This window comes from Lepisma saccharinum, chromosome 16 (assembly GCF_977018435.1).
Source record: "Lepisma saccharinum chromosome 16, izLepSacc3.1, whole genome shotgun sequence".
In the NCBI taxonomy this organism is placed as follows: Eukaryota; Metazoa; Arthropoda; class Insecta; order Zygentoma; family Lepismatidae; genus Lepisma; species Lepisma saccharinum.
The window spans coordinates 55,032,574-55,058,966 of NC_139244.1; the positions used below are offsets into that span (position 1 = coordinate 55,032,574).

At 36.9% G+C, this 26,393-nt stretch overlaps 1 protein-coding gene across 1 annotated transcript in view; it reads left to right on the forward strand.

The window, feature by feature from the left end:
* The window catches only part of Abcd1 (ATP binding cassette subfamily D), a 95,142-nt gene that overhangs the window by 56,459 nt on the left and 12,290 nt on the right, over positions 1–26,393 (forward strand). Inside the window, exons 2-9 of the mRNA XM_083138202.1 lie at positions 4,515–4,687; positions 7,805–7,979; positions 11,096–11,211; positions 13,495–13,666; positions 20,819–21,062; positions 23,320–23,550; positions 24,486–24,611; positions 26,128–26,278. Coding sequence (XP_082994328.1) covers positions 4,515–4,687; positions 7,805–7,979; positions 11,096–11,211; positions 13,495–13,666; positions 20,819–21,062; positions 23,320–23,550; positions 24,486–24,611; positions 26,128–26,278 — 1,388 coding nt within the window. The remainder of the gene's footprint in view (positions 1–4,514; positions 4,688–7,804; positions 7,980–11,095; positions 11,212–13,494; positions 13,667–20,818; positions 21,063–23,319; positions 23,551–24,485; positions 24,612–26,127; positions 26,279–26,393) is intronic.

Below are 26,393 nucleotides of genomic sequence, written 5' to 3' on the forward strand. Positions count from 1 at the left end.
TCTCGGTTGAATAGTTATCGGCTTTTAAACATGTGAAGTGATACATTGTTTGCATCTCACGCGGCCTCCATTACATATGCACTCGTGACCTAGAGGTCGCTTCTGATTGGTTATGCTACGGAAATAGGACAAATCCTATCCTTGAGAAATGCCATGAAATATGCCATGGCATCTGAAATGTCACTTTACATGGTCATGGCGTAAATGTTAAGGAAAATGCTTTCGTCTAAAACGGGCTTAAAAGTTGCCATTGAAGCTGATCTTCGTGGAATTGGGCAACACAAATAACGCATTGAAGAAGCCACTTTTATTGCTGGTGACTGTACATTACCCGGTGAAATCTAGATAAATGGATCCCACTATGTGCAAGATGAAATTCGTGTCACAGGTAGACACGGACAAGAGTTCCACTTGACGTTTGTATGTATGAAGAGTATTTTGGGCCAACTTCTATCTGAATTATTTTCAGAACCAACCAGAATGCCGGGAGGTATTTCCCCGATTGAATCCACATTCAATTCATGGAAAAATTAAGTTTGACTTGCAGATCTTCTACTTCCCGATCTTGCGTGATACCCTGGAGAATGTTTATTGATTGTTTCGCCAGGAAAGGCTGAATTCCCATCGTATCTGCATGCGGCAGTAAAATTTTCAGCCTCTCTATGAAAGCGTACCATGTCGAGGAAATAATATTTTCTTCAATTGATTTTACGTTTGATCTTAGCAAAGCTTTCCGACTCGATAATATGCAGGTTATGTAATTCGAATTCATTGTATTCGTGTCACGTTATGGACAGTGCCATGATAAAATGGATCAATCCTAGATAAGGAAGTGTACGCTTTCTACAATGTATTTCACAATGAAAGAAAAACTCCAAATAAAAGTAAAAGTGTAATTTGAAAATTATTTCCCATCTCTCTCTCTCTTTCTCCCTCCCTATCCACTCTTCTTTTTCTCCACAACTTAAAAAATTCAGACTGTTTTAATAACTTCTTAAGAGGCCGCGGTGGCTCAGTCGGTAACGCGTCTGACTACCATGCTAAAGGTCCCGGGTTCGATCCCCGGCCGGTTCAAATCCGGGAACTTTTCTAACGGTGGAAGCGGCCCCGGCGCACACCCAGCGTCGAATAACATGGGTACCTGGGGGAAACCCTGGGGGGTAAAGGCGGTCAGGGTCGTGATGCTGATCACCTCACCCCCACTCACGACCGGATCAAGAAAGTGTGGGGCGTTACCCCCACACCCCCTATACGCCTTCATGGCGTGGTGCTATGCACAGGGGAATACTTTACCTTTTTTTTTAATAACTTCTTATGAATATTGCAAATACATTTTGGGGGTGTAAACCCAAATTTAAGGGAATGTAAGGGTAAACTTCGAGCCAAACTGACCATAAATTGGGCCTATGTCAAAAGTTTTAGGTGGTGTTGGGGTTTGTGGATAAATTACTGCAGCATGTATGGCTACAGTGCCCAGCTGTCTCAGATCAGAGATGAATTAAGGCTTGCTTTGGTTAATTTTCAAGAGGATGCAGTTAAAAAATAATTTTCTTTAAAAAGCAAATAACAGAGTTTGCGTTTTAAGTAATTAGAAAGAACTCCTCAGCACAACAGCCCTCTAAGGGCCAGGACCTACAAGAGCGGCCTTTTCATTGGGTGGCGCATGGTCATTGCATCGAGTCCAATCGCTGCTGTTTTAATTTCAAGTATCTCCTCGGGTCTACTTGCACGAAATACGAGAGCACTAACCATTTGGCTATGCAGGATCCCTTTGTGTTGTAAATAAGTTGTAATAACTTGATTGGGCATCGGTAGAGTTTTTTTTCAAGGGAGAGGGAGTCGGGCAAGTAAAAATTGCTTTCCAGGGTGGTGGGGGATTCGAGCAAGATACCCTCAAATACGGCTTCAGTTTAAAGTTTACACACTCCTGCAGCGAGCTGTTCCACCCTTACTTTTAATTATTATCAGGCCATTATAATAAATAACCAAAATTATTGTGACAGCAATGAAATATGTGTGAATATAGGTATAATTTTAGTCTTTCATTTCCCAGGGAGAGACCTCATCTGGACACCCATGGTAACTTGAGTATGGTAAAAATGTTTTGTTTTTTAAAATTATGTAGATATTATATGTGAGGTTGAATGAGGTTCTTCTTATTTTCCATCCCCTTCTGCAATTAAGCATCTGGTTCTGTCATCCACTTGCTGTACACTTTTCGGTCCAAGGCTAGTTTTTGGACTTCCGGCATTGTTTTCCCTTTCCTCTTTCCTATCTTTTCCACATACTCTTCCCATTGAACTCTTGGTTGTCCTCTCCCCCTCTTGCCTTCTGGTCTGGCCACCAGTACTTGTCTAGGCTTGCGATCCTCCTCCATTCTTGTAAGGTGTCCAAACCATTGCAGTGCCTTTCTATTGTTTCCAATAGTGTTTTTTTCTGTAACTGGTCTCTAATGTTGGAATTTCTAATCCTATCTCTTCTAGTCTTTCTTACTGCTTTTCGCAGGTATCTCATCTCCCTCTGCTGCTTGAAATCTGCCTATTCTGTTTTGGTAATAATGTCAAGCTCTCTGTTCCATACACCACTGTGGGAATGTAGATTGTCTTGTAAATCATCATCTTCGTTTGTTCACTTATTTCCTTTTTACCAATTAATTTGTTCTTGGTTTGCCTTTTGTACCCTATTATTCACTTCTTCATCCATTCTTCCATCTGACGTTATGACTGTTCCTAGGCATGTGTACTTGTTCCAGCTGCTTCTCTTTCCACTGTATATTTAGGGGTGCAGTTTCTCTTTCCTTTGTCACCACCATCACTTATTATTATTCAGTGCTAAGTTTTTGTTTTTCCCGTAATGTTTGAAAGATTTGCAAGTTTAGGACCTATCATCAGGAATAAACAGGTTGTGATATTTAACTAATGATCCATTTTCACACTGCTGTAGAAGTTATAATGAGGTAACATTCTAACCCCTGGAGGCCATGTCCCCTCCAACTAGAATTTCTGAATACACTCTTCAAAAGGATGCGGTCTATAATACTTATCGTATGTAACCATACATAACATATTCATAGTTGCCACTGGCATTTATAATTTGTCCGAAAATGACAATTTTTTTAACTATACTATGGACACACTGTGTAGTCTATCAAGGCAAGGTCTGCCCACAGGAGCATGACTATTTTTACAACACATATGTAGTCCTCCATTATTGTGAAAGCTTAAAATAGGGTATGTTGGATGATGAGTGGACGGTGATACATGCATGGTTTAAGCTGTATTGTTTAAAGTGAGGAGCTTCAGTCTACAAGAGTCCACACTGGCATCATAGGATTTCCATCTGTTTCCATAGCAAATTGTCACTTTTACTAGGTTATCGAACAAAAAAGAAAATAAATAAATTAAATAAACAAGAGCGTGAATCCTGAATCAATGCCACATGGCTACATACATACAGGATATAAAATGCCATCTTTCGAGAGATGATAGCATTGGAATGAAACCCTAATGAGCAAAATGTTACCAAGGAAAGTGGCTTGCCTTGTACTTTTGCTAAGCAAATTTGTCAGTACTCTACAGTGTATCATTATGAAATTTTTAATACACTGTATGATTGGTCACTTAATCAAGTAACAGGACTATTCCTGTAGAACTTACAATTTTCAGTATGGTGCCCATTACAGTATACTTTTTATTGTGTCATATTGACTGTAATAGTTTAATATACCGGTAGTACAGAACATGTTTAATGCAATATATTCCAGATTATCCCAAATTTGATTTATCCTAAATAGGCAGGGCCTCCCTGATACGCAGTGGTAGCATTGTTGCCTTGTAATCAAGGGGTTCCAAGTTCGATACCCAGTAAAGTGGTTGGGAATCCACTTTAGACTGTAGGTCCAGTCCTGATTAGCCTTACTGTGCATAAAGTGAACTTAAAAATATCAACTCAATCAATCAACTCAACTCACCAAAATAGGCAGGGTCCCATAAGATTCAAATAAACTAATAGGGTGTGTGTATTTTATATGTGCATGTAGCACTGTGCCATGAAGGCATATTTAGGGGATGTGTAGGTAGGGCCTCACACATTCTCGACCTTGAGCATCTTGGAGGTGATGTGATCAATACCATGCTCTGACCACCTTTACCCCCCAGGTGCCCTTTGATTTGATGCTGGGTGAGCCCCAGAGCTGGCACAAGGCTGGAAAAATCCCAACCTAAGATCACCCACCTGGAAATCGAACCCAGGTCTCCACATGACAGTCAGATGCCCTGCCGACTAGACCACCTTGGCTCTAATTCTAATTCTAAGTACATAAAGGAAAAATTTTAGTATCTTAATTATTATTAAATATAATTCAATATTTAATATAAGAACAGGTAAGATTAAATTTTGCACCAAGATTTCAACATTTGTAATTTTTTTAAACTTGTTTATTTAGAGTGATTCCTAATTCTTCTCTCTCATACAAATCAGTTGAATTAATATTATTTAAAATTATTCCATTTCAGGACCTTTGCTGGCATGTGTTGTGATCTCTCTTACTGGCCAAATATTGAAGGTAGTGTCGCCAAAGTTTGGAAAACTTGTTGCAGAAGAAGCCAACAGAAAGGGTTATTTGCGATACATCCATTCACGGATCATCACAAATGCAGAAGAAATAGCATTCTATGGAGGACAACAGGTAAGTGTACTTTCATGTTAAAACTGTAACTAGAAGTTGAGTGCTTGATGTTGGAGTGTTCATACTAATGAATTCCATTCATACTAATTTTTGTCTAAATACTAATGAAGACTTGACATCCGTTGGTGCTCCATTATGAAATTTGGCACACAAATAGTTAACTGATGTCTTCAAGACATATCTTTTCAAAAAATTGAAAGGGATTTTTTTAGTCCCCCAAAGTATTTTTTTATTTTTTTAATTTTTCTAATGACAAAATACAAATATCAGTCATCTTGCATTTCAAATAAAAGCCCATTAAAAAGACAAGAGATTGATACCAATTCAAGCTCTCTAGATCAAATTTTGATCTAAAGCTGTTAAATGATTCCAAAAGGTCAAAGTTTTTGCAAGTTTTTCCTGAAACACAATAACTAAAAAACTAAGAGCCCCAAAAGTATGAAATTTTTGTTTTTGTCAACTTCATGGGCACTACCATTGCATAAAAAATTATCATTCTGAGATGTCAAGATTCAAACCATTGGTTCATTTTACATGGAATGACCCAGAATTGAGAACACATGTCATCCTACATTCAGAATTTAAGTGGATCAAAATTAGTAGCAGGGAAAAAATCTGAGCTGCCTCATAAAGTGCTTCACTCCAAAGAAACGATTCATCTTTTTGAATGATGACAATTTACTCCAATTTACAGTCACATTCAACAAGACAAATTATTTTCTCTCAATGTTGCTACATAGAACAATTGTCTACAACAAATCATTCACAGTAATGGTCATGGAAGGGATTTTAAGGTGCAGCACCTTTCCAAAAATATAGCTGCTTTGACAACGATCGTTTGAAACATTTATTTTAGGACATGAAATCAAGTAAAATGAACACACTTTGTTGCACTGTTTTGCACCTTTTCGTGAGATTAGCAAATTTTTACCCTATCTTTGATACTTCAGTACCTTTATCCTTCCTTTACTTTCATGCTTTGTTAAAAAATTGGACATAAAAATAAACAATTTCACTCTTCTTTAGCAGCTACATACATAAGATCCTATAATCCAGTGGCGATGCTACATAAAGGGCAACTAGGGCACTGCCCCACAACAATTTTAACATAAAAAGTTCATCTGAAGAGACGATCGGTATATACGCGTAAATATTTTTTATTGTTTTTTTCCCTCAACCCCTACGTTGCTGCAACCAGCCTTACAGGGTATTCACCCTGTGCGAGGTTAATATATTTCTCCGTCCTGTTGGAGAGAGTCCAATCTCAGGGCTCTGCCCGGAGACGTAACGTCACTGACTGATCCAAACATTTACAGCATAGGCAAGGGACGGTCCCCTCACAATGGAAAAGCGCAAAATTCGTAGCCGTCTCTGGGCAGTGAACGAGCTGCCCTGCCCATTCATTTTTGCCTTGTTCACCGTTCAGTGTTTCCAACGCTTGGCAGGCAGTTCATTCGTTCTTCCAGCCTGCAGCAATAAGATAGAAAAAAATCCCTCGAATGCTTTTCTTCGCGCTTGTTCCGGCGACCTGAAAAGTTGACAACACTTTTTATTGCACAAACTAGCCCCTCGTATTTTCAAAAAGATCCTCCTTTCTTCCCATTGTAATACGGATTTGGATTTGAGTTAGTGTGTGAGTTTGCGTTGCGTTCCGTCTGTGCGTATTGGTCGCTTATGAAATAATTAGTTTTTCGCGATTTTATAGTTACTGTACGTGTTTATTTATTTGTGTAATTGTGTCTGTGTTCCAGCAACTTGACATGCAGAATATCTTCGTAAGTATAAACGAACTTTTGTGGGGTACATGGCCAATGTAAAGTGTTGTAACTGAACTTAACGCTGCATCATCTTCCTAGTTAGTCATTGATATTACTGGATACTTGGTGAATATGACATTGAATCATGTAGAAACTTTAATATCTACGCCTTTCAATTCATTGACAATGGAAGAGAAACTTCAGTGTAACATTTTCCTAATCATTCCAGTATCTACCCAAAGTTTAGTTACTGCAAGCGTATAGGGTTCCGACGTCAGTATTCGAGTTTTTTTTATTCATGTAATTTGTTCCAATGTTGCTGATTTTTCGTATTCCTACGTAGTGAGTATTTAATGCTCTTTGGAGAGATATCTTGATCAGAATGTTACATTTTATTCCAAATTGTTCGAACAATTTAGTTACTCCATATCAAGGAACTCCCCTCAAAAACCTTAAAGAGGAATATAGAGGTTAACTGCCCCCCCTCCCCACCCAAAAGAAAAATGTGCCCTGCCTTACTGAAAAGGCACGCGCCGCCCCTGCTATAATCTCATTTTATAGAGCAGAATAAGAGCTATAAAATGGTACAATATAATCATTGCAGCCCCAATAGTTCCCAAGATAATGTAGCAAAACCCGCGAGAGAAAAAACAAACTTCAACAAAACCTATTCGGCAGAACCACAGTTCTCTATGTGGTCCGCACGTATTATATACAGAAGGTGCAGAAAAAGAGAGCATTGAATAAAGGAATTTTATCAGCACCTTTAAAACATTTTCAGAACCTTTTTTACCTTTTCCGACCATAATTTTGCACCTTAAAATCCTTTCCCTAGTAATGGCATACAGTATGGAAGCATTGCCCACCTCACTTTATCAATTCACATACCACATTTAAAATAAATCTCAAGCAGTATCTGTTAGAACATCAACATGATGAAAACTAGTCAAGGAATAACCTGGGAAAACTTTAATTTCTCTTTGTCATTTTTGTTACTTTTTCTCATCATCGTCATCATCATCATCATCATCATTATTATTATTATTATTATTATTATTATTATTATTATTATTATTATATGCTACTTAATAATTCTTGTTGTATTTTCACTTTACCACAAAATAATGCCATTATTAATATTACATGTAAGTCTCTCTGTGTTTATATTATCGTCATTTGTTATTAATCTTATAATTTTTTGTGTATTATCATTCCTCTAATATTTTTCCCTCTCTCACATTTTCTTATTCACAAGGGTTGGTTGTAAGTGACACAAGATGCTTAATATTTGAATGTGTGATTAATTCTCATTGTACGTACCTGTATATCTTTTCACATGCATTATTTCTCTTCCTTGCAGGTTGAATTGAAGCACTTACAACATGCATATAGGTCGTTGGTGTCACAAATGAACAGCATCTTCTCGCAAAAATTGTGGTATGTGATGCTTGAGCAGTTCCTAATGAAATATGTTTGGAGTGGCACTGGCATGATAATGGTCTCCATGCCAATTATAATGAGCTCTAGAAGCAGCGGTGAGTAATTAAGTGGTTAATTTAAATTAATTGTAGGTCTGTAACTCCATATGTGTTGAGAAACTAATTATTTTGTAATCTTTATTAATGATACACTCATTGTTTCAATTAAACAACAAATTTGTGCTAGTGTATTGGTTGGGGACAAGGGTGTCCATCACAATGAAAAGAATAGCATAACTCATTGAAAAATTAATTAGAAATTTTACCAGTTCTTTGACGTTTAATCATAAGAAAAATCGTGTGTGTGTGTTCTTTTCACGAGTTACAAATTTTAGACTGGGATTTCTCCTCTAGAGTGAGCATTACACACACAGGTGAACAGAGGGGTGGGGGGAAATCAGACCCCTCCCCTAGACTTCATTTCATATTCCTACTCATAATTCTACAAAACAAGATTGTTTTCAGCATTTGAATCCCCCAGCCTTCTAAAAACATTTGGGTGCACCCTGACTACGTGTTGTACAGAGCCTCTTTAAGCAGTCACTACACCAGAAAATTTCATATAGATAGCCACAAGGATAGACTCAGCCTCCATATTTTCAATAGTGATACCATTAAAGAGTTATGTATAATTGCAAAAGCTTTTCATAGACACTCACTGAGTGAAGAAGATAACCCATGTTTGTATCAGATATACAATGCAAGACTGTAACTTCATAACAGGCTACTAGTTTCAAAACGAATACTACATTCGTATACTATCAATCACACCATACACAAACACATGCACCTAGTTAATAGGTGCAGTGCCATGTTCTTCCACATTACCTGGCATACTGCTGGAAAACCAACTCTCTTTTCGTACATGTAGAAATTACCAGAAAATTTGAAGTTGTCGTACTTCTGTTGTTGTTTGACTTGCATGCCTGAATTGGCGTTTTAATTTTATTATATGTAATTAACATATAATACATGTATATGGCTGGGAATACGTCGGGCTGACCACCTGGCTATTCCAATACTGGTTGAAGATGTCCACGCTTAGAGGTGACGAAGGAAAGTGTGGGAGGTAGACCGGCAGTCGGTAGGTAAGGCAAGGCCCTTCATGGACTGTTACACACAGGATTATTATTATTATTATAAAATAAATAAAAATTGTTGTGGCTAAGCCAGGTCAAATTTTTAGAGTACACCACTAAATACGTGGTATATCTAAAGCACATAGTGCTCTGCTGCAGCAATGCCTGGGGATATTCCGAAAATTATAAATGATAAAGGGGATCAATTAGCACTTCATTTGATGCCTCTCTTAATTTCAAGCAAGTTTTGTAGGAAACATTTTGTGGCATGGGCCACTCACTGTATTCAAGCCGAAATATGAATTCATTTTTTTTGCATGTTTAACTTCATTATTCATAAATAATGCTATTATTCTGGAATCAAAAAAGTGAAAATCAAAATATTAAATTCTTTTCTATTTTCTATGCCTCAGTGGCTGCTACTCTATACTTTCCAAATGTATGAATTGGTGGTAAGTAACACTTTCTTCACCTGTTACAGAATTACTACAGGGCAAGTAAAAAAAAAAATGAAACAATTTTACACAGTTATTATGGCGTAACTATTTATGATAGAAAATCAAACACGGCATGAATATAAAGAAGAACTCGGGAAGTTTTATTCCCACTTGGCATGCTTATGCAGCTTTGCTGCTGCTCTGCCAGGTGAGTGACCAGCAGAATGTGTATTACGTGTGGGAGTTACCGAAGATTGATCCAATCACATTGGTGCAAAGACATCTCCACACGAGTTTCTGTACTAATGTTTATATTCTACCCCTTCCAAAAGATCTGCCAGAGATACAGTGGCAAATTGTTAGTTTCTTCCAAACCAGTCGATGACATGGTGTCTCGTGTAAGGCAAGAGCTTGATTATCATTTGCACATTTGCTGCGTGACACATGGTTCCCTTATTGGATCTTTGAAATGTTAATCATGTGAGCAAAACTTCCAGAGTTTTTCTTTATATTGGTGCCTTGTTTGATTTTGTATCTTAACAGTTACGTCATAATAACTGTGTAAAGTTATTTCATTTTTTTTTACTTTTCCTGAATAATGAAAAATAATTTTTCTAATGTAGTACAGACCAAAAATATTTTCCTTGAAATTTACCTTGTTATTAGGAGACCTCTCCGAGTCTCATATTCTATTAACATTTTTGAAGAAACACCCACAATATGACTCATGCTATGCATTTTCATGATGGATAACAGAATTTTGGAGTTTTCATAATTTTGGGGTACCAGTTTCAAAACCACTGATCAAGCCAAAATAATTAAGTTGTTCGAGCTTAAGAGAACTATCAAACTAGTCTCACTTGACCCCTTTACTAACTGAAATGTTAATTTACTCCCCCCCCCCCAACCCCTACTGGAGCACCACATATATTTGCCCAATTTGTTTTCATGATGGTAGTTTTTGAAACTATTACATTACATACCTCCCATGTACTGTATATGTCGAAATGAAGCTTCTTGGGGAACCTTGAAAAAGTATGAAATTTATTACAAGTTCACCTCGTTTGCAATTTCATGGATTTGGGGCAACCAACCTGGGAGCAAAGATTGAGACAACCATCCGATGAAAAAAAAATACTGTTATAATACATTTAGCTGTCAAGGTTTGTGCCACTGTACAATATATCCAACCACTGAAAGCAACAACTGCCACTTTCCCTGTACCAGGAAGAAAGTCGCAACTCAATGTAGTAAAGAATGGGATGAATTTCCAATAAATTTATGATATTTTAAAAAATCCACCTCATGTCTCCTTCAATGTGCTCTGTAACTTACTTTTAATGCATCCATAAGAAAATAAAATGGGAAAAGGGGTTAAAGGTGGCTGGAGTATGGTGTTGATCACATCACCTCCACTATTCCTGAAATCAAGAATGGGTGGGGGCCCTACTTCCACACCTCGTATGTGCTTCCATTACATGGTGCAGTTTATTCAGTGTTTTGGCACCTTTCAACAAGCTATGAACGTGATGAAAAAATAATTTATTTACGCAAGAGATCAATAAAGGGAAAAATATTAATCAATTACGAATGTGTCATTTCTTTCACCATGCATGAAATTAACATCTTAAATTGATGAGAGATTTTTTTTTTTCAGAGTCCAGTGGATCCCCTGATGGTGGAGTTAGTGAAAGAACACAGTATTTTACCACAACTAGAAACTTGTTGGTATCTGGTGCTGATGCGGCGGAGAGACTTATGTCATCATACAAGGTGAGTGAAGATGTAAAAGTCTTGATGTTATCTTGTATATTAATTGTGAAAAGCTTCACTTCCAGCTGGTCCCAAGGCTCAAGCAAACATCCCTCTACTTTACAATTTCCACTTCAAGCACTGGTGATTAGAGTAAATTGCATATGTTAACTTCACTGTGTTTGCAAATGCACTGTTGTGTAGGTAGATTAGTTTGAAGACTTCTGTCCAACTAGTTTGTACAGTCACAGACACTTTTGGGTTGCAACAAACTCATTGCAAGTGAATTGGTTAGTTACAACCTAGAAGTGTTCATGACTGTACATGAATAACTGAAAAAATCCTAATCAGATTTGGCTCTTAAATGGTTGGAAATTCTTTAGCCAATAAAATTGTTCACATTAATTCATGAGTAAACAATCAAGTAGTATCTGAGGGGAGACTTGAGACAAGTGCCTGATTGGGGCATGTCTGGTTCCCACACATACAGTTCTGGACATTAAGAAACTAATGTTGTCTTCCTCCCAGTGTTGTCTTAAGTGTGAAGTGATATATGTCCACCAGTGTAGACACAGATGTTAGCAGTTCTTGTTAGGAGGGCACCCCATGGAGTCTGTCAGAGGCTTATTTCCTTTGATTCTATACAAATTATTCCTACCATTTCCTGCAGTGATTTGTGGCACTAAGGCACGAATGTGTGGCAACTCTGTTAAGGGGTTCCAGGTTCAGTTCCCAGTGGAGGCAGATAATGGTTTGGATTCCACTTTAAACTGTAGGTCTAGTCCCAATTAGCCTATCTGTGCATAAAGTGGACTTAAGTTTCAGACTTCTTGTGAACATTAATAAAAGAAACTTTCCCCCTAACAAGATCAACATATTCCCCATATTGGAATGTGTAAGCAAGTTCTCACGTAAATATATTTAATGGACCCCTACAAAGTAAGCATGTTACTGCAATTGGACTTTGTTGCATGTGGTTGCATACATTACATGGTTTTTTGACCATGTTCCAAAGATAACATTTTTTTTGTACTGACCATCATTGTTGGCAAAAGTATCTTGAACAAAATGAGAGGGCCATGACGATGTTTCATTATAACGGATTGCAGGATATAGTGATTCTAAGTAAAGTTACACCTTGTGTCAACAAAATTTATAATATTATCTATAGTTTTACTTGTATGGTATTTTTTCTTTACAAAGCTTTTCAGTTGTATCAAATATTTGTTTTCTGTTTACTCTTAACCTTTAGACTGCTGAGCGGGTTTTCGAAAGTAACCTCTCTATGGCCGCCGCCTTTGCGTGCGATTTTTAAATTTTACACTTATTTCAGAAAAACATATCTCTGAGACTATTTGAGCAATCTACTTCGGGTAACTTTTGTTTTGCAGCTAGAACATCAGGGTATGCAACCGTGCAGGAATCAAAATGCCAAAGCCAATAAGAGGGGTTAAGTGGGCCACGGCCCCCAACTTTCAATGAAAAAATCATAAAAATGGGGAGTTTTTTACATTCGATAATATAATGCACCCAGAAAAATGAATGATTTTCATTCGGTTGAGAAATTACCATTCTTTGAAAATAAGGCTAAAGTTTACCTCTCCTTTTCAAAATAGCGGGGAAAGAGGGGCAAACTCCCCATTTGTATGATTTTTTTCATTGAAAGTTGGGCGCCGCGACCCACCCAACCCCTCTTATTGTCTTTGGCATTTTGATTCCTGCACGGTTGCATGCCCTGATGTCTTAGTTGCAACACAAAAGTTACCCGACGTAGATTGGTCAAATAGTCTATGAGTTATAACATTTTTTGTCAAATAAGTGTACAAATTTAAAATTCTTGCTAGCTTCCATACACAACTTTGGAGTCGGGGAGGGGGATCCTGGGTGGGTTGGGTTTCTTCCTCCTGACATTTCAAAGTTTTATCTGAACATCTGTCAGCATTTACAACCTCACATACAAGTATGAAGGTGCTAAAAGCACATGCACCTTTTAATCAGCACGATGGGTTCCCAAGTGACCCATTGGCAACTACACCTATATTTTCTATGGGTCACATGGCCGAGTAAAGGTTAATATGTGACAGTCCATCCTTGATATTGAAAATGTAAAATACTATGTTTACATGCTGTATATTTTATGTGAAATACGTATTTCAATACTGAAGTTGCCTGTTCCACTATTGTCTGTTTGATACTAGATTGCATGTGTTCATATTTTTGCACAGAATATTTTGATTTCATTCTTTAGCAAACAATATAAAGAACATTATTAGGTAGTTATTAATGGAATAATTACATTTGTAGGAAGTTGTAGAACTGGCTGGTTATACTGCACGGGTAGGAGAGATGTTGGATGTCTTTGAGGAGGCCAGCATTGGAAAATACAGAAGAACCACCATTGCAACCACTAACAAACAGAAGAAGAGTGGGGAGAAAATTAGTCTGGAATTTAAAGATGGGCAGCCTGTTATAAAAGGTATGTGTCATCATCATATGCATTTAAATGCACATTCAGGATATGTATATATAATATGCAGTGTTACTGATGAACTTGGAAATAATATTTAAAATCTATTTTTCATCAAGGAGTGAAATTGAATCGTTTAAAGGAATCCTACATTTTGTCATTGAAAATTTACAGTTTCAAATTTGAGTCATTAAATTCATTTAAACATCAAAATAAGTGAAACTATAATGGGACAGCAGCAAGCTATTGTGATAAAGTTTATATGCCTTAGTGTAGTAAAGTTAATCTTGAATTTAACATGTTTTGCAGCGTTGCTAAACAAGGTCTTCATCAAGAATAGTTAAAATTATATGTTCTCTTTAATTTGTGAGTATTGTCTCATATGTTGTTTGATGAAATATCACTATCTCACACAGTGGCGTACGCAAGGGGGGGGTTACCGGGTTTAACCCCCCCCCCCCCCCTTGAGCTTTTGAAATATTATGGAAAATGCTGTAAAAAAATTAAAAATGGCTAATTTGTCACAGTCAAAGATCTGCGACAGTAATAATAATAATAATAATAATTTGAATTATTATTTCCATGCAGCATGAAGAAAAGCACAACATTCCAAACACAATCTAAGCGGCCGCAAAGTTCAATTTTGCAATTTTTTTTGCAAAAACTCGCGCAGTGACTTTCGCGAGAATTGTGAAAATTCCTTGCTTCGTCCTTATTGTAAACGTTCTTCCCGGTACTGATTTCACATCCCCTTGTGAACTCTCAAGTGATGCTGAGTCTATATCCACATCATTAAATAATGTTGAAGAAGTGCTTTGTGAATCACCTAGAAGTGATAAATGTGTTGGAATGTCTATAAACTTACTTTTCAACGAAAACATAGACTCAGTGGAATTTAGCAACATGTATTCTCGTGCTTCATCATCCTGGGCGAGTTCCATATGTAAAGATAATGTAAATTCCCCCGTGCATATAGCACTGTGCCATGAAGGCACACGTAGTGGTGTGGTGGGCCCCAAAGATTCTCGATCTCGAACTATTTTGCAGGTGATGTGATCAGCACCATGCTCCGGCAGCCTTCATCCCCCAGGGTTTTTCTCTCAGGTACCCATTGCTATGAGGCTGGGTGCGGAGACAAGGATGGATAAATTCCAACCAATTCCGGGAATCGAACCCGGATATCCCACGAAGTTGTCAGACTAGACCAGAGTGGCTCCTTGAATGAGTTTCATATTTCGATTATTTCAATAAATTTAATATATTTGCTTGTTTTTATGGATTTTCTTCACACTTAAAATGTCTCACTTATCATATACAAATAACCGTTGACTAGAGAATTATTTTGTAACAAAGAAACAAAAGAAATGTAATTTTGTTCTATTTCTTTCATAAATAGTAGCTGCATTAGTAGTAATTATTAGTAGTAATTAAACTAATTAATTAATTATAAGAATTATTAATTAATTTATTATTATTATTAATTAAAGTATAATAAAACAATGGTAATGTGAATTTGTAGAAAGTTTTCGAAATAACACCCCCCTTGATGAAATCCTGCGTACGCTACTGATCTCACACCATGCTAGTATCCTAACAACCAATCTTCTTTGATCTTTCCACCAGTATCCCAAGTTCATGTGAAAGGTGCACACAAAGCACCTTATAAACCGCCAAAGTAATTTCCCAGAGCGTTCACAACACGTACTGTAGTTGTTACTCTTTATTGTTTGTTTTGTTTTTGTACTGGTAATGTAGCCTTGTGACTGGTACACACATGTAGAACGATAATTTCTCCAAGGATTTTTTTGACACTTTCCTACCAACCCCTGGTACACATGACCTGCAATGTTCGTACATTGTTCAGTTCCAAAAATGTGTCATCTTCCATTTACATATTTCGAATTTTTGTACCGGTCCAGCATTTTCACGAAAAAAAATAAAAAATTGTTGGATGCCTTGTATGCTGCACACTCTTAATACCATTACAAACACTTGTACGTTCTAACAAAATTGTATTATTTTCCAATATAGTATATACCATTTGCAGCAACTGCAGGGAATCAATGGTTTATTTCATTCAAATAATGTAAAGTTTCAATACAACTTTTAATAGCCACTAACTAATTGAAACCAACTAAAGAGCAGAGACCAATGACTATAAATTTCACATACCACAATCGGCACTTTACCTCCAGTGTGTAAAAAAGCTCTTACTGTGCATATGTAACCAATAGACCAAGGTAACACCGTGAGAAAACAGCCCAGTCCAAGCAAAAGTAACACATGCAGCTTGTCATGTCTTTGGTCTGAAATCTCCCTGAGTGATACAATTAGTTTGCATCAAATTTACCAAAGAATGAGCCAAACTTGAGACCATTAACGTTACCTAAAATCTGATTCAGCTTTTCAATGCTCATGACAATTTGTGTATTTTTATCTGCAATGTGCTTAGATCTCTCTTCATAGTTTAAGAATGGCAAATGGATAAATACTGCTATTAAACTTTCCCTGTGCATTTTCATGTCATGGCGCATGAAGTTTTTGTGATCTCTATTTTGAAAATTTTAGCCTCTTATGAAGTGAAAAACTCAATGAGTACAGAAAAGTATCCTGGTTAACCTCATGTGTTCAGTACATTAACACTCAACTCATCCCATTTCTTTCAGTGAAGTTATGTTGATAGTTCGTGTAATTTATTGTTTCTTAACTGTTATTTTGTTATGAAGTTGCATACTCACTCATACCGGGTGGTCCATTTATAATGATTGTATGGAATATCGCATGCAGAATGCATCCAATCAAAAAATTGCACAGAATAAAAGTTTAATACTATTGAGGGGGTAAGTCAATGCCGCAAAAAATTTGTCGCCACCACCCACCCCTTAGGGTAAATTTGAAATTTCAAATGGAACACCCCCATTTGTTTTACGTATTTGGATTCCGTGTTGAAAGAGAAGAATTTTTTGTTTGAAAAATTTTGTAAAAAATTGCAAACTTCGAACATTTATAAACATTTGGTAGTTTCAGATTCATTTTGTTCCCTTTATATAATAACGGTTTTGGTTTCCGTTGAGAACATTGCATAAACGAATTTTATTCAAAAAATGTTTGCAAAGAATTTTGCAAAAGAAAATTGTTTGCAATTTATGTTTTTGTGTAACAATAAATAATATTAATTTGTTCGAACTCTTTGGTTTCAAGGAACAATTTCATATGAACAACAAAATTAAGTATGTTACTACAAATTAGTTATCATTTGAGGTACACAAACGAATGTTTAAAGGAGCAAATGTTCAAGATGATGACCATTCTCTTCAATGCTTTTCAAAACACACTGTCTGAAGCTCCACACTGTTCGTCCCAAAATGTCAGGAGTGATAGAGGCATAAGAATCAATAATTCGTTGCCTCATGTTTTCTGGCGTTGTTGGAACGTCGTGGTAGCACTTTTCTTTAAGTAGTCCCTAAAAGCAGAAATCAGGCGACGTGAGATCGGGTGAACGAGCTGGCCAAGAAACGGGTCCTCCACGTCCTATCCATCGACCAGGAAACTTTGTGTCCAAAATGGCTCGAGCCTGAATGGAGTAGTGAGAAGTGTTGTTCATAAGAAATTGTTCCTTGAGACCAAAGAGTTGGAACAAATTAATATTATTTATTGTTACACAAAAACATAAATTGCAAACAATTTTCTTTTGCCGAATTCTTTGCACACATTTTTGAATAAAATTCGTTTATGCAATGTCCTCAATGGAAACCAAAACCGTTATTACATAAAGGGAACAAAATGAATCTGAAACTACCAAATGTTTATAAATGTTCGAAGTTTGCAATTTTTTTACAAAATTTTTCAAACAAAAAATTCTTCTCTTTCAACACGGAATCCAAATATGTAAAATAAACGGGGGTGTTCCATTTGAACACCCTAAGGGGCAGGTGGCGTCGACAAAATTTTTGCACCATTGACTTACCCCCTCAATAGTATCAAACTTTTATTCTGTGCAATTTTTTGATTGGATGCATTCTGCATGCGATATTCCATACTATCATTATAAATGAACCACCCGGTATATTTTGTCAGTCTTCCTCCTTCCCAAATTTTTCAAGCCAGCGCCATTTAATACAGAGATGATGGTTATCATTCTTGACTTTGTTTCATGTTGAAAACAAATCCGAAATCACTGATACATATTGAAACTAGGGCTGAGCCAATACCGATGCTGATGTATCGGTATCAGCCAATACCAGTGGTATCGGTATATCAGCATCGGCCGATACCAGTGGTATCGGTATTGGAAAGTATCGGTTAGAATTCGTATACCGATACCAGCCGATACTTTTCCGGCATGTCGGCTTTTTACGGGGTTCGTAAGATTGCCGCATGACATTTTCGCGGAGTCTAATTATCCTGAAAATCATAGAAAATTCAAACTTTCTTGTTATTTTGCTCTTGTTATTTTGCACGAAAAATTATATTTATGGACTACATAACATCTATTTTAATATTGTGATGTAATTCTTGAATATTTTAAAGCAACTTTCTTGGTAAATTCATGCACGTAATTGAAGAAGAATATTTACACACCAATATTGGTCAGTATTGGAACAAATGTTAATTTTTGTAATTTTCAAGTACTGGTATCGGTGGGAATCGGTAAGAGTATTGGAACCGGTATCGGTTCAAAGTGGTATCGGCTCAGCCCTAATTGAAATTCAATATGAAATCTTAGAAGTTCCCATTTCCAGTTATATCTTTGTGCATAATCTCTTAATTAAATGATCATGCTTGGTAAAGTTTATTTGATGGCTGAGCTGAAACCATTGATTGATTGATTTGGTTTATTTTACTTCGCATCTCTGCCACTTTTGATTGATTGATTAGTTTATTTTACTTCGCATTTTGTGCCTCTTGGCTAATTTGCGAAGATGGGGATGAGTGATGAAATTGATGAATGGACATTCACAAACAATGGTGGCTTACTCCATTTGTGAAATAGAAAAATCCATACTGGATCTATGTTACCATTTTCATTATTTAATTTATTCCAGTGTTCTTCTGCAATAAACGAAGCTTCCCAGACATTCAACTCTATGTTTCCCGTCAATCTTTTTAAAACCCTTCTCTTTTTACTCAAATGCTTCTCTTCGATGATGTGAGCTGACAAACCTGTTCTTGGGTTTAGATTTATAATGTCCAAATCGTGTTCATGCCATCTTATTGCCATTTTCCTTCTGTTTGTCCTACATAGTCCTTTGAACATGAACAACTTATATTATATATTCCTGTGGTTTCCATTGTTAACCATTGTTATAACTGTATCGTTAGTCAAAATAAAAATAAATGTCTGATGAAGGGAGCGTGTGTTCTGAAACGTCACAACGAAAAACTGTTTCCTTATGCTTGTAATAACCGTAAACTACAATCCACTTCTTCCTGCCCGCATGTGTGTGACACTCTCTGGCCAGTAGTCCTGCATACAGGCACCATTGGAGCTTTGTTCAGGATGCCCCTCGTATATTAACTTTCAGAAGCTGTTATTAACAGAGTGTTCCTGTTTTAATGTTTGGTTAGCTAAATCAGGCACCTATACAATGCAATTCTATAAATTCCTTGCGTTAAATTTATAATACCTACATACCCTTTTCATCAGCAATAATGGTATAACTGCATGTTGTCAGTTTCACAGTACTTCACTTGGATATACTGTACTGAAGCAGAAATCCCAGTTGTTTGTTTTGCAGAGAAAAGAGAAGTAGGTTTATGCATCGAAAAATGAGTCCGCACTCATGGTGAGGTTCCAAACCTCAGTGGAAATATCAACATACAATACCGAGAATGGATAAAGAGACTGATAAATTACAAAATGTATTTCTTAATCAATCACTTCACTCTAATGTCATTTAGTCGTAACTTTAAAAATAATCAAGTATTTTATTTTAAACTTACTGCATATGATAAAATTCTGTAATCCTTCCCTAGCTTGTGAATTGTAATAATTTTCGAAATTCACTATTTTGCAGTTTGAATTCAAATCATAGAGAATAGAGAAATTAAGTCAATTTCATAGAAGACAATATTGGTACTTAAGGGGGAGAGAGACAATTTCCCCTAGGTCTTTCTCACTGCGGCAGCTGCCGATCACTGTTGCCAACTTCGCTCTTTTGGAGCCAGATGCACTAGTTTGGCTGTGAACTGTGTCCCCTGCCCCACTATGATTCCACCACTGACTGCGGCCTACAAAGACCAACTTTTGCCATAAGTGTACATTTTGTACAAAACTTGATATTGTTATATTGGCTGCGTCACCCCTCTTACCTCCCAGCTACTTTTATATATCGCCGTGGCTAAGATGAAGATGACAATGTTGTTATCTGGGAATCCTTTATTTTCGATTTCATATGAGCATCAGTAGATTATTGAGATTGGTGATGCCGCCAAATCTAGGCGGTGAAAACTAAGAATAAATTGCCATTACTTTAAAGCTAATGTTAATAGCAACGCTCCCCCCCCCCCAACACCTAAAATTACCCTAGGAAGCACTTTATGTAGCCTTCGTTAATCTAGCTCCTTGAAAGTCATCTTTAGCTCTATTAATAGTGAAAAACCTGCACATCAGGTTTGGCAACACTGCCAGGATGGCCGTAGGAGGCAAGGCTAGGCTTATGGGACACGTTGATCTATGTCATAGTATAGTAGGAAAAGTCGAAACTCCCATTTGATTAGCCGTAACTTGAAGTTGATTTCCCATAAGGAATACATGGGATTCTGTAAATACTTATTAATCATATTTTTCAAACATCGTGTCTAGCTTACTAATCAACTTGAAAAACAGTTTCCACTTGCAACATGGAGAGAAATTCATACTCTCTTGCATACTACAACCCTTTCTTAAATAACGGTGCCCAATCCGATGATATTGAAATAAATGCACAACTAGTGCGTAATTGTCCCTCCTCGCCTTAACAAATCCATACCTGGATCTGTATGAGTTTATTATTTCCATTTGGAAAAACATCAATTTAGTTTAGTTTGTAATTGTCAGGGAAAAATGTAAATTTTGTCCTGGAAAACCTGGAAAAGTCGGGGAATTTCATTTCTGGTTGTTTGTAGCCACCCTGGTTCTGTTTCAAGAGTACAGCCAATATATATTGCTTCCTTTTTCAGGTACTGTTAAGGAAACCGATGATGGAACAATCTCTGTATACGAAGTACCCATTGTGACTCCTAATTGTGATATAGTAGTGCCGCGGTTGACACTGAAGGTAACCCCAGGAACTCATCTGCTCATCACTGGACCAAATGGCTGTGGGAAAAGCTCTCTCTTCCGAATTCTTAGTGGGCTTTGGCCAGTCTACAGCGGAGAGTTGCAGAAACCTCCAAACTGTAGCATGTTCTATATTCCACAGAGGTCAGTAAAAATTTTAAAATGAAACTTGTGACACCATTAGGGTAGTAATCGGCACAAGTTGCAATATACCTCGAGTGATCTATTTTAAGTCAGGAGTGGGCACACTTCTCTTATGTAATGGCTGCATTGCCCACACACAGAAAACTTCAAATGTGTCAAGTTGCTCTGTCACTATCATTAAAAAAATGGTTGTCAAAGCACAGTAATGTATTCTCCCATGTTACCTAATTTACCACTGGTAAATGAACTTTTTTCATTGCCAGAAAATGTGAAGTTGTTTGGACTTATGTTTTTGTTTGACTTGCATTATTGGTGTTTTATTTATATCTAATTAATTTATAATAAATAAAAAAAAGTAAAGTGCTCCCCTTTGCTATGCACCATGCCATGAAGGCATATAGGGGGTGTGAGGTTAGGGCCCCACACTTTCTTGATCACGGCCGAAGGTGGGGGTGGTGTGATCAGCACCACACCCCTGGCTGCCTTTACCACCCAGAGTTTCCTCCAGGTACCCACTTTATACGACGCTGGGTGGGCACCGAAGCTGCTTGAACCCACCGGGGATCGAACCCAAGTCTCTAGCGTGGTAGTCAGACACCCTAACGACTGAACTACTGTGGCTTTTTATTATAATTATTATAATTTATAATAAATATACATAATAAATTAATTGTAGTGGTAAACCAGATCAAATGTTCAAAATATGCCATTGTCAAAGGGTACACTGTGAACTTGTGTGAATGTACCGTGATGTATATGCAAAACAAGCAATCTATGAAATACTTTAATAACATCATTTCCTGCACCATTGTATGAACTTATTCATTAAGTTTGTAACAGTAGATAAAATAAAATTAGATTGGCTATTGGAAATAGCTGTAGAGATGTTTCACACTGATGTGACAAGCAACATGTATCACACACCACTTGGGAAGGGTCCAATTAACAGCAATATAAGAACAACATGCCACACTTTAGTGGCATGACAGGCTGCACAAACCTGCATTTGATGAAATCAAGCATTTGTTGCTTGTCACTTAGGTGTGAAATTCCCTAAAAGAGACTAATAAAGATGATAATGTTAAAAACAGATTTGTAGTAAATATCTCTGATCAAACATAGAGGCAAATACACTGTTACTTAATTTTTAGGCAAATTTCACACCAAAGCAGCATGTGTTGTCTCTCACTTGAGTATTTCAACAAGCAAATGTAGGCATCATGCCACTAATGTGTGAAATGTTGCTGTTGATTAGTTCATTCAAAGTTGACATGTTACATGTCATGTGCAATTTCATTGTGAAATCCTCTCAAATCTATTTCCAATAGCTAATCTAACTTGAACCTTTTATGTACTGTTACCAGCTTAATGAATAACTTGATAGAAGGGTGCTGGAAATGTTTTTCAATGTACTTGCCAATCCTGTTTAGAAAAAAATGCAAATACTTTATGTTAGGTGTTCATTGTGTCTAAATAGCATTATTAGCTTTTAGAATTACATTTGAAACATCAAATTTCGTTACTAATGAATGACTCAAATATAAATAAATATTGTACTTTATAATGCTGGGACAACCAACAGAACTCCAAACAAAATATTGGTTGTATTTATCACAAGAATTATCTGAAAACAATGAAAACGCAAGTATAATAAAATGAAATAACTGAATATGACTGAGTTGTTACTTAAACCAAGACATTGTACACATAGTTGAAACACACAAAGCTTAAATCTCCATAGTCATCATTTTCCCATGCAAGCACATAGCGTTACGGACAAGTTAGCAATCACTTAGCAACATAGGTGTAACTTGGTAGGGACAAGGGGGTACCAAAATTTTTAGGTTTATTAACATTTTGCAAGTTAGGTAACTTTTGTTAACCTCATGGGACCTCAGAAACGAAGAGTAGTCTTAGTGATTTTACAAATGTAAAAGTTATTTAACAAATAATCCTGGATCCTGGTATGGAAAACTTTTCGAATCTGTCCCTTCCTCCCTCCCCCAAAATTAAGTCTTAAGGTTAAATTCTGCTCCCCAAAAGTAGGCCCAACATTGCAACTGTGCCTGCAGTTGTGGTAGCTTAAGCTTTTAATGCTCATAAAGTGCGTTAACATTGGTGTCGATAAGTCACATGGTAGACTTCGAACATTGAAAGACTGTCGTGAAAAGATTTGTTGATAGAAGTTCTTGTAAGATTCTTTTGTTATTGTTGTTTTGCAGGAAACTTTTTATTTCATCTCTTTTGTTTTATATAGGCCATATATGTCACTGGGCAGTCTCAGAGATCAAGTAATTTATCCAGACACTCTTGCCGACATGAAGAAGAAAGGCTTGCAAGACACTGACCTGGAATATTTCCTGGACATCGTCAACCTTCGACACATAGTGACAAGAGAAGGTGGCTGGGATGTCATGGCAGATTGGAAGGATGTTCTGTCGGGAGGCGAGAAGCAGAGAATGGGGATGGCTAGGCTCTTTTATCACAAGTAAGGGCCCGTTGATATGAGTGATAGGAGAAATGCAGACTCTTTGTTCTCTTGAATTATACAGGTTGCTTCAATTCTGAATGTAAATGCATGTGCATAAAAGTGAAAGTACTGGATATTTTGTTCAATAGTGTTAATTAATTTTACTTTCTGTTTGTACTGATAAAGTACCGATATAAAATTTACCGACACCAGTAACCGATATTCTACCAATCTGATATACAATTCCAAATGGTTCATTGAACTCCTTAATAAATGAGTGTTTCCAAGTTGACTGCAGTGCAAAAGAAGTTCCATATTTAGACATTTGCTTTTTTAAAAAGTAGGGCATAGAGATTTTAGGTTTATATCAAGGCAGATTGATTTCAATCAGATTGATTTAACTCTGGTAATGTCTTTCTCTCTTCTGCTATCTTCTTCCCCACCTCTCTGTTAATTACAACCATTGTAATTATAAAGATTGATTGATTGATTTGCTTTATTTTACTTTGCTTTTGTGCCACTTTTGGCTAATTTGCAAAGATGGGAATGAGTGATGATATGATGAAATTGATGAATGGACACTCACAAACATTCATGCCCAGGCTGGGATTCAAACTCGGAACCCCCTGGCATTGTAGCGTGATGTGCTATCCACTTTGCCACGGGGGCCAGCATAATCATGAAGAGCAGTGGGGAAAGTGCACATTAATTAATGGGGTGAATATATGTCATTAATGAGGTGTGTGTAGTCATCAACATTTATGGGTTGCAACAGGTAGTTACGACTCTCAAATGTCCATGATTGTACGCTCTTCACTTACAAGTAGATGGGATTTTTTTTCTCAGTATGAGTAAGTGTGTGTACGTTATTTGTACTTTTCATTTCATCCTAAAGGGAATTTTTGTATTTCTTTGCAGCATTTGGACATTAATCTTTGTATTTTTCTTTACAGACCAAAGTTTGCTCTTCTTGATGAATGCACAAGTGCTGTCAGCATAGATGTTGAAAGCAAGATATATCAAGCTACCAAAGATGCTGGAATAACACTACTGACCATCACTCACCGACCATCATTGTGGTAAGTGACTCAGTGTAACCAGTATGGCGTTTAACTACCATGCAAGAGACCTAGGTTCAATCCCTGGCAGGGGAGAACCAGGATTTTTCCACCTATGCAGTGCGGGCGTGGGGGTAAACAACAATCCTGCCTAGGGTGCCAAAATATCTAGCTATGGGGGCTGATCATGACTGTATATACATTTTTAAACGTGGTCCAAACAATTGTGCAATGCCCTTTTGCCAAGGATCAAACCTAGAACCCCATGATTAAAAGATGATTCTTGTAATTGTACTTTTTTTTATAAATAAATGTCACAAGATCATAGAAATGCAACTGCTATCATTTGAAGGGTCTACTACAAAGCAAAGAGGTCAGATTTAAATGTTGATACTTTGGTATAGAACAGTCAAAATTAAGATGACCATTGGCCAGGCACCTTCCTATGAGGGAAAGTAGGGGAGGTATCTCCTGTTACTACATTATCACAGCATATGGTATTCATTTTTTTTTTTTACTTTTTACTCTGTTTTCTTACTCTTCCATAAAATAGTTCACATTGTGAAATAAACTACAAAGAAACACAATTTATTTATTATAATTGTATACTGGTGAGCTACTCAGTGTAACATACACTACAGTCCCTTTTAACCGAATCCTGATTAACCAAATTTTCGGGTTAACCAAATCGCTGAAAAGAGCCGTTACTTGTGGGCGACTGTTTTTTACGCGGGAGCACCAACAAAGCACTTTTGTCTTTGTTTTGGTCTAACAGTTAGTTATCGAAGATTAGTCATACGGCTTTTTGTACCAGAGCATTAATGTTACTGTAATTCATGTTCTTGAGTTAAATGACTACGTATTATTGAAGCTTTTTGTTTATGCATACATGCTAAAATACATATGTACTGTATATCAAAATACTGTACGTAATAAAATGTACGTACTGTACGTGTATCAAAAAACATTTATTCCAGCTTAACCAAATTTTCTTTGAACCGAAGCACCATCGGTCCCATGAAATTCGTTTAAACTGGACTGTAGTGTATAATGAAGCTGGAGGTCCGAGATTTGAACTCTGGATAAGACATGGAAGTTTCACTGTGTTTGTCCTATTGTGCATTTCATCAGTTTGTCAGTCATCCTCATCATTGTGATTAACGCAAAGGATAGTAAAGTGATATAAAATAACTGAATGAAAAATATATTATTGTTAGGGCATATTTATGGAATAATTGTAGATCATATTTGCATATTTTGGTGATATTTAGGTTACAAAACTTATAACCTAGTTATTATGTATTCTTATTATATCACAATATAATTGAACTCACTACAGCTTACTGCTCTTGACAAAGTGAACCTGAGGAATGATAACGATTGAGGAAAGCCATGAATCTTACTTTCCATCTATAGTTTTGCCGTTGTTCTTATTATTTTCCTCTGGAAACTTATGTGATGAGCATACAAGTAATCCATGTGTGTGTTTGCAGAAGAACGTCAGTATGTTAATTCCATTTATTCTTACCTTCTGCAGGAAGTTCCACACTCACGTACTGCAGTTCGATGGAGAAGGTGGATGGCGCTTTGAACCTCTGGACACCAGCACTCGGCTGACATTGAAAGAAGAGAAACAGCAGCTTGAAGCTCAGCTGGCTGGAGTACCAAGCTCCCAAACAAGACTTAAGGTAAGTTTTTCATAATCTCCAGTATTCTGTAGGCTTGACTGAGCACTAACATGGGTTTGAATTTGTTTATTCTGAAGTACAAATATCGTATGAGCTTTGCAAAATACAGGGTGTT